Source organism: Bidens hawaiensis, unplaced genomic scaffold (genome assembly GCF_021521415.1).
Source record: "Bidens hawaiensis isolate Kalapana, Puna unplaced genomic scaffold, B.hawaiensis_p1.1 tig00010461_1, whole genome shotgun sequence".
NCBI classification, from domain to species: domain Eukaryota; kingdom Viridiplantae; phylum Streptophyta; class Magnoliopsida; order Asterales; family Asteraceae; genus Bidens; species Bidens hawaiensis.
Genome location: NW_027491796.1, coordinates 480,264 through 490,197, shown reverse-complemented (window position 1 = coordinate 490,197; position 9,934 = coordinate 480,264). Strand labels below are relative to the sequence as shown.

Below are 9,934 nucleotides of genomic sequence, written 5' to 3'. Positions count from 1 at the left end.
GGTTATATTAGTCTGGTTTTATCAGTTAAAGCAGTTATAGGTCGGTTAATTCGGTTCTATGCACACCCCTAAGTGAAGGGTGGAAAAACAAACATCATACAGAAATCCTTTTTTTTCTTTTAAAAAAATCAACGGAAGGACAAACGAGAGAAAAAGTAAACAAAATGTCAATCTCATCCGTCGTGTGTTTTACTCGTCAGGAATCTTGTGGTTGTAGACGGAGATGTGGACGCCACATCAGCTCACCTCTTTCACATCAATATAGGTATATAGTTTTAGTAACTTTTAATGACTCTATGCGAAAGTTTGATGTTTCGGAAGAAAGTGAAGGTTTTCTTATAAAACTTTGAAATGTTATATGACGTTGATCTTGACGATTTATGAAGGTCCAACATTGCTAGTGCTCTGAGTAAAAATGAGTTAGGGTATCTTTGGTACAACCGAGTCATCATATATGTCACGTCACATTGGAATAAATATCTTGAAATAGTATTTCGAAGTTAGAAATAAATGGGAATCTCATAATTAATTCCCGTGTGATTATAATATTCAACTATGACCAATATACATTTGTGAAGTTTCTAACGTTTTTCTTCATACTTTCCAGTCAAGGCATCCCTTATTTTCTTCAACTATATAAAAAACTCAAATTCCATTTTAACTATTCATTTCTCAAAATCATCATGCACAAGTTTATGTCTTTCATCAAACTTAGTATGCTTTCTTCTTCATTTTTTAAATATTTATACCATTATGGTGATCGGATGAGACAGCTTTTCACCTCCATACTCTCTCAAGTTTTCTTCTACGTACTCCTCCTCATCTTCCTCTTCTACTCTGGTATAGGTCTGTATATATAATATCCATAACAATATAATACAAATACACACACATGATGGTGACATATGTACACACATACAAACCTACACACGTTGACACACACACACATACATACATACATACATCTGTAAAGAAATGCGTACGCACATGATACATGCATTATTACACAATAAATACATACATGCACAATTCACATACATACACATAGTAAGGCAGAGAAAAAACCGATAATAGAACACAAATAACCAAGAAAACCAATATGAGCAAATAATCAACGGTTTGATCATATTTTATTTTTTCTATTGGACCGCACTTGACATGAAACGAACTTGTTTTTATGTTTGTTATTGAATATAAGATCCAAATTCATTAATTCAAAGTTTCAAACTATAAAATTTATTTATTAATAGGTAGTTTTTATAAATTAATTGAGCTCAAAGTTTAACGCCTAAATTCAACATTTTAGGTCTATTAATTTTCAAATCCAAACATTTCAGGCTAAATATATAAAATGAACAGCAAAGAACCGAATTTTATTGATTTTGGTTCGGTTTGAGCCCAACACAAACATGTGGACATACATTCAAATACACTATATATATCGTTATGGTTTTACCTTTTTAACGCACTGCATATGTGGATGTAGCTGGGGCTGCTATTGGAGCTTTGATAGGCTTCAAGCTGAACAAAATGTATTTCTTACAAACACTTAAGCATGCAGCATTAGGGATGGTTGTGTCACATAAAATCATCAGGGTTACCTTCGATCATTTCTGGCATTCTGACCATGCTAATTGGCGCGGTTACTTCCTTCGCTTGGTAACTATTTAAATCATGCATGAACTTTGTCTTTATTTATATTTTTTAAACATTTTTTTAACTTAAGCTTTAGAAAAAGATGATGATGATGATGATGATGATGATGATATACATTGTTGCATATTGATATTATATCAAATGATTTGAAATCCAAACCTCTACGTGACCAGGATAATATCTTCCTAACTACCAAGGTAAGTAATCTACTCTAATCTAACCATACTATTAAAAAAAGACTTATTGTCCATATGTCATTCACCGATGCTAAGTGTACAAGTTTTCTATTCAACAAATTCCATTTCATTATCTATTTTGGTTTAACTAAATAGTTAAAATGGAAAATACATTATTGATGGGAATCGAACTCACTAACTACCTTGCTATTAATTAAGATGGTTGTGGCTTATCAACTCAACTAAGATAATTTGTTAGTAACGTTATCCTTTCCTTAATATGTATAGATTTACAACCTTTATTTTGGTTTCTTTTAAAATACAAATACAATTTATTGTTATAAATGTATGTATTTTAGGAAATATGAAATTACATACCCATTTATATTCATTATGTAATTCATATATTTATATTTGATGTTTTCCATATTTTTTACCCATGTTTTACACGGGACACTAACCTAGTAACCGATATAACCGATATAGACATTTAAGGCATACATTCTATAATTGTCCATTAATCTGTTAGTTAACTTTAAACTCATATATGTGGGGTGTGCTGATTGCCTTTAGTTTTTATTCCTTAACTAGGTTGAAAACCGTGTATTTCACGTAGGGATGAACTTTTTTTCTAAATACCCGTATCTGTACCTGTTCAGTACCCGTACTTGTACCCGTACCCGTACTTGTACCTGTATGTATCTATTGGGTACGGGTATGAGTACACACATTTATTAATTATAGGTACGGGTACAGGTACGGGTATTATGGGTACTGGTACCCGTTTAGAATATGTAGGGGCTTTTATTAGGTTTCCAACGTTTATGAATTAACTTTTAAGCGAGATTTTCAAAACATAATATATATTAATTGAATAAGTTAATTCTCAATTTATATGTGTATTCATAAATTGTGTATTCGTATATTTTTATTTCATTAAAACGTATATGTGTAATTGTGTATATAATTAAATAAGGGTTGAGTTATAATAAGAAGATTAGTTTTCCTAGGAAGGATAGGAAATAATCTTGTTCATTCATTTGAGAATTGAATGGTTGAGATTAGATTAAAGATATCATCAAGTGTAAAACAAGGGTAAGGGCATAATAGGGATAACACATTTGTTGATTTTCTCTCTCCACATGCAATGCACATGTCAAATTCCCCTATCATTTTAAAACGTCCATAACTTTTTATACGACATTTTTTTTCAAAACAATTTCACCATAAAAACGATTTTTTTTATCTTTTATATGAGTACCATATTGCTTTATAAAAATAAAAAAAATCGTGGGTTTTTACAAGGTGTGTTTTGTCATAATTGTGTTTTACAAAATTGTGTTATACAAGTGTGTTTTATTTTTCATAGTGTTTTTTGCATTGTGTTTTTTACATTGTGTTTTTATTTTCATAATGTTTTTTCCATTGTGTTTTTTACATTGTGTCTTTTACATTGTGTTTTTCATAGGAAAAGGGAATGGATTTTATATTATAGTTGATTTGTTTCCTTTTTAGTTTTGGTTGCGGTATTACGGTTTTGGTATTATAGATAATTAATTATTGGTATAGTACCGTTACCTAGTTTAGTGGAGATTTTTAAAAAAAAAAACAAAGAGGTACCAAAGCGAGTACCGTACCCAAAGTACCTATACTCGTACTTGTACCTGTACCTTATAATTTGGGTACGGGTGTGGGTACCAAGATTTACTGATTTTAAGTTCGAGTACATGTACGGGTATAGGTACGGGTACGGTCCCGATCTCATCCCTAATTTCACGTATTAAATAATAAAGGAAAATGTATATATCAAATGGTTAGTAATTTATGAAATTTAGGCTTGGTAACTATAAAGCAATAATTGAGATAATATATGGTTGAAAAGGGTCAATGGGATGGAGATTAACTCTCTTTTTTAACCCAATTTTGTTCCAACTGAAATCTACCTTTGCAAATTGTAAATGTATATATTACAATGAGGTGAAAGGTAAAATAAAATAAATATGGGAAATAGCAAGTTGGATTGAACACTTTGCATTGGGAAAAGCTCATTAAGCTTCCAAAGATTAAAATTTGCTTTGCTTTTATTAAAGACAGAATTACAAATTTTGTCCTTTAAAATAAGACGAATTACGGTTCGTGTCCTTTTTTTAGTTTTCTTGCAGGCGGTGTACTTTAAACTTTTTTTTCTACACGTTATGTCCTTTACGCTAACTGGGTTAGAAAAACGCAGTTAAATGCCCTCACGTGAGGCACATGTGAGGGCATTTTTGTCTTTTCGTCTACCCTGCAACTTCTTCTTCCTCTTTCTTCTTCATTTTTGTTCTTGCATATATTGTTCTGTGTAGATCTTGCTGCATTGATACCACATGCCACACCCCATCGCCGGCCCCCTTTTTCTCACTTCACGGCTCCACCACCGTCGCCCCTTCCAATTCCAGCCACACATCCGAGGATTTCGCATACAAGCTTCGCACATGGGATGCGAAATCCCTAGTTTCGCATGGGATGCGAAATACCCAGTTTTGCATGGGGTTTCGCTTGGGAGTTTCGCTTCCCGATGATTCGCGTGCCGGGATTCGCGCGAAATGGGTTTCCAAATATGGCTCGATAGGTTCATGTGGGGTTTGGATCTGGGTTCTTAATGGTTCGGTCTTGCGGGTTAAATAGCCAGCCGACGGGTTCGGATACGAGATTCACCATCCCATTTATGGTTCACATGGTTTAGATCTTGTTTAGTGGGTCGCACCTCGGGTTTCGTGACTGACCACTGTTCACCGGAAACGGGTTTCCAACTCGCCGGAATTTCCAACTAGCCTTAAGATTGTCATCCATTCCATCTGTCCGACCTGCTTTCTCTCTCCCTCCATGTGCGATGTGATGTGTCCCTCTTTGTTCTCCACCGTAGGCAGTCATTGCCAACTGTTGCCGGGTTTGATTTTGGAACCCTAGTTGGCGGTGGTGTGGCACGGGGGATGGACTTCTAGGCGACGGTGGGTGTTGAAGGTATGTTTTTATCCATTCCTTTCTACCAGTGCCACTTTAAGGGGAACAAGATTTCCCGATGACGGTGGCGGCGATTTTGTGCGTCGGTGGGACTGGTAGTCCGGTAGGCTTGGCCCCAACTGTGCTGGGTTTGATTTTGAAACCCTAGGTGGCGGTTGTGGTGGTCTGATAGGATGTTGTGGCAGTTTCAGAATCGACAATTTCAAGAAGCTAGAGGTATGAATTCTAGAACCCTAATTTTGATCTAAAACGGAATTGAGATATGCAAAAATGAAGAAGAAAAAAGGAAGAAGAAGTTGCAGGGTAGACGAAAAGACAAAAATGCCCTCACATGCGTCTCACGTGAGGGCATTTAACTGACTTTTTCTAACCCAGTTAGCGTAAAGGACAAAACTTGTAGGAAAAAAAGTTTAAAGTACACCGCCTGCAAGGAAACTAAGAAAAGGACACGAACCGTAATTCGTCTTATTTTAAAGGACAAAATTTGTAATTCTGTTTTTATTAAAAATAAACTAACTTTGAAAGGGTATCGAGGCTAGGGCAATCAATTGGGCATCTGTCTAAAATACGATAAGACATGTTAATCGAAAAAGTGTGGTGTGTGATTTTTTTACTCTTTTAAATAACTGAAATTAGTAAGTCCGGCTCAATCATTCCTCCTCACTGGTACATGAAATTTAAAACCTGATTTATAATCATGGCATATAAAATAGTTAAACGAGTCGTATTCATGTTTGATACTTGTGTTAAGAGCGTCGTTTCTTACTTACAGTTGCAGGTTGTGAAAAGCTCATTAATCTTCTAACGATTAAAATATCAAAACACAACATCTTTGACACTAGTGGAAACAAAACATGTTGCTCAGTTTGCCTTCAGGTTCGGTGCATGGATTATAATATGTCGTTCAATGATAAATATGAATGCAACGTCTTTAATTTTAGCGATATATTATTTGGTTAAATGCATTTTATTGGATTCAAACAGGACTTTGAGATTGGGAATTTAGCTGGAATATTTCCTAAGTGTGGGCACAAGTTTCATCCAGGATGCATATCCCAGTGGCTTCTTACCAACAATTCATGCCCACTATGTAGAAACCACATAACCAGTACACATAAACATTAATTCATTCTATAAATTTGTATCATGGCTCAGAAAAATTGAATACACAGAAACATTATTATGTTCATTCTATAAAATTTGTTTTTAATTTGAGGATGCACTTAAATATGGACAGTGCCGAACCCCATTATTATTTTCTTACGATCCCATCTTTTTTCGGTGTTCAAATTTCTCGCAACCAAACATTAGAATTTTTGAAGTATAGGATATCAATCTATCATGATTAAAAAGTATAGTATAAAAACACACAAAAAATTACGAGGCCATTAGAACTTTTAAAAGTGAAACTAATTTTTATCTTTCAATTTTTTATTCAACTATTCATTCTAACAATTTTATTCTTTTAGTTTTATCTAACCATCCTTCAATAGTTAAACTGAATATATAAGCCCAAGTTAATTAATTGGGAACGAGAGAGAAAAAAAAACAAAAACAATTATAAGAAAATTCTCATTTGAGTTGGAGTAGTTATTTGTTTAAATTGTAGCACTAAGTATTACTCATAATCATAAATGAACATATAACGGGTCAACCTGTAACTCATTTGGAACATGACACAATTTACGTGGGTCCAACACGACATAAATAAATATATGGGCAATGTAGAGTTGAGGAGTTCACCGATCAACTTGAAACTCATCAACCCGTCAATTTGACCATGACTAGAACTCCTAGTTACCTTACGGTTCAAAAAGGAAAAATAAATTACTTGGTAAAAACATTTTGTACAACAAAAGCATGAGGTATTATTATTATTATTATTATTATTATTATTATATGATATAAAGTACAATAATGTTTTACTTTATTTTGGAGTAGACATTGGTCATAGGTTGTCCTGGCGGATTCCATCAACTTGTTTTCAAAGTGGAGATGGAGGGTGCAGCATGTTCCAAACATTGTTTTTCTGTCTAATCAATTGAGATGTTTGTGTTTTTTTGGAATGAAGAGTATGATTCAAGAACCCATCATATCCTACTGGAATTTAAAAAAGTGTTGTAGTATGATAAGATTTTCAAAACTAAATTAAATTGGATTGATACTTGAATAAATAGGAGTCAAATGGTTTAGAATATCCAAAAATAATTCCATTATTTCGATATTAGGGGTTCTTTGATGGTGCCGAGCCATAAGAGGTAGCTTTTGAATCAATTAGTGTGTTTTAAAAAACTTAATAATTAAGAGACTCTGTTAACCATTAAATGTGTCCTTTAAGTGAATTAAATACGCTCCACTGCTAACCGATTATGATGTAGTCTCTTGATTATATATTATATGGTCAGAGAAGAGCCATGAAATTAAATCTTAGCCGTGTAAAAGCACTTGAATGGAAGTTTCTGGAGCAATTTAGGGGCGGTTCCATCTTCTCCGTTTTTCCTCCCCACTCCGTGAAGAGTTCCTACTTTTTATATACTTCCCTGTACACTAATCGATGCTCCCATCAATCATCATCAACACTTGTATTCTCTTGATCTAATTCCATTGTGTGTGCAATCCGAGCCACAACCACCTCGGATAACGTTTGGCATCCGTCCACCGCCACTGTCTGGCTTGGTATGCTGTTAATTTCCTTTTGATTGTATCAAATTACTCGATCCTGATATAGTGTTGATCATGCTTGGGTTTACACAATCATCACTCATGGAATTGTAACTCTATAATCGTTCATCATCCAATTTAAAGGTACGAGCATCTTGCTTATTTTCACTTTTTTGTGCTCAAACATAGTGATTATTTATTTATTGTTATTATTATTGGTTAGGTGGACAGTTCTCATATATATTGAGAGTGCTTCTTCACATATTGGTATCATTCAGACTTCTTTTTAACATGCAATTCTGAGATGATAATTGAATTAGAGCTAGCAAATTGCTTATGATATTTACAATTTACTTTGATTCTCTAACAAACAGTAGTTCAGATATATGATATGGATACATATGTTGATAATTTTTTTTATTTTATCAAACAGTTTTCGTAGATTAATGATTATGGCGGGGGTCGATTTTTGTTTTGTTTTTTTTTTTGCTAATTCAATTGTCTTTCATCATAAAGTTGTAAACTTTAATTTACTTCATTTATTCTTGAATCTTGATCAATGTTTCATCCCAGTTACAACCACCATCAAATTAAAGTTATCTTGTCTATGATTAATGTAGGGGAATATGTCTAGGGTGAAGGAGCACATGTGGTACAATGCATTCGTTTTAATTGTAAACCTATCATATATGACTTGAAAGAATATCATTGCATGTCTAGAGTGGACAAGATACAACCCAATCGGTATATCTTTTTTGCACAAGATACAACCCAATTTCAAGAATTAATGAACTCTTATAGACTGATGCAATATTTGGTTTGGCTGTTGATGTCATTGATCCTAGTTATAACAATTGATTTGTTTTGGCTTCTCTTAGCAGAGATAAGATTAACCTTAATGAGATTTCACATGAATCTGTAATGGGCCTTATCAAAAAGGTGATGGATACAAGATATGTTCTTGAGGTATAAATTACAGTATATTTGTACAATTTTTTTTATTTTATCTTATGTTTATGATTCTAAGGGTGGTTAAATTGATGTGGCAAGATAATCTTATAAAAATCCTTTCTTATACAAGATGTGGCTGCAATCGGTGTCAATCTCGAAATAGAACGTGTAATTGAAGAAAACCAAAAAGAAACTAGGTAAAAAAAACATGAGTCAAATTGTATAGAGTACAAACCTGTGTGTAACTTCTGAGGTATAATTGGTATCATCATGAATTAATTTATCATTTTCAGAACTCTTTATTGCTATAACTTGCTTATCTTTCATGATATTTTGCAGAAGTCTTAAAGAAGATTGCTAATATCTGTGCATGCTAAAGGAGGATAAATGTTGAAGAAACACTAAGTGAACCCACAGGCAGATTATAGATAATCTGGGGGTTAAGTAATGTTTCCCACGAGGATGAGGTCTAGCAGAGAGTTGTTCTTCAATAGACCTGCAAAACAGACACCGTAAGCTCGTCACTGAGAAGGGGGGGGGGGGGGGGGGTTCCTCCTTGTGACCACCCTCCGGCGTGAGAATCAGACTAGATTGCTCTGAATATAAGTGTATATTAAGAGATTGCTAGATAAGATTGAGATATCAGATGATGTCCTTACCATTCCAAGGTGTTGGAGTATTTATAGCCGAAGGTAGGTTTCCAAGCAGGTACAGCCGGCTGAATAGTATTCCTGTTCTACCAACAGTGGACGTACGCACAGGCCATGCTGGTTGGTGGATAGGTTACGGCCAACAGTAATAAGGTCGGCTGTATACTGTTCCTTTACTGCCGGCTACGCACTGTTCCACCAACTGTAGGCTGCGCACGTCCCCTCGTAAGGGTTGGTGAGTAGGCAGCGGCTAATAGTGACAAAACAGTACTAGAGGGTGCTCCTCCTCGTATTGTTGTCGGTGAGCTGTCACCATGTGATTAGTTCACGGGCTGCTCTGGTCAAATTGTCTGTTCCGCCCATACCTTAGTAGGTATAGTACGAAAGACCTTCCAGAAGCATACGGACTGGCTCATTTAGGCGGGAGTATTCCCGCCTTGCTCATTCCTTCATGTGACTACTGAAGTAACGAATGCCTTGTGCGTGTAGCCTTGCTGTTAGTGCGGGTAGCCTTCCCTGATGGCTTGTATCCGCAACTGCGGGAACAGGCGGGGTACTTCACCATTGGGAGGCTTTCCCTGCGGGTACAGCTGGCGTACTGCGCGTAAGGTTCTTTGAGCATGGTGGGTCCTGCTGGAGCAGTTGGTCATTGCGCAGACGTCCCTGTTCAAGGTGAGTCTTGCGGGTCCAACTGGGCTCTGCTGGGACCTACCTCTTCAAGTCCCCCCAGTCCAATGTTCTTCTCATGAATTATTAATAAGTGAGGTGAACTTTTGGACTTAGCAAGGGGTTTTGAGAAGGGTTTAGTTTTTCGGTTTTCCGTGGTGATTCATCCCG

At 35.4% G+C, this 9,934-nt stretch overlaps 1 protein-coding gene across 1 annotated transcript; it reads left to right on the top strand.

Annotated features, from left to right (window-relative positions):
* The first annotated feature begins 683 nt into the window (after window positions 1-683).
* Window positions 684-5,960, top strand: LOC143535247 (NEP1-interacting protein-like 1). The gene is made up of 6 exons (XM_077029551.1): window positions 684-846; window positions 1,487-1,659; window positions 1,782-1,857; window positions 4,738-4,740; window positions 5,614-5,711; window positions 5,820-5,960. The coding sequence occupies exons 1-6, from the start codon at window positions 684-686 to the stop codon at window positions 5,958-5,960; spliced, it is 654 nt and encodes a 217-aa protein (XP_076885666.1).
* The last annotated feature ends 3,974 nt before the right edge of the window (window positions 5,961-9,934 follow it).

Excerpts from the sequence above, each read along its gene's own strand:
- LOC143535247 (XM_077029551.1), top strand. The coding sequence starts at position 684 with ATGCACAAGTTTATGTCTTTCATCAAACTTAGTATGCTTTCTTCTTCA. Across the intron at positions 847-1,486 it reads CCTCTTCTACTCTGGTATAG|CTGGGGCTGCTATTGGAGCT; the intron begins GTCTGTATATAT and ends ATGTGGATGTAG. Across the intron at positions 5,712-5,819 it reads GTTGCTCAGTTTGCCTTCAG|GACTTTGAGATTGGGAATTT; the intron begins GTTCGGTGCATG and ends GGATTCAAACAG.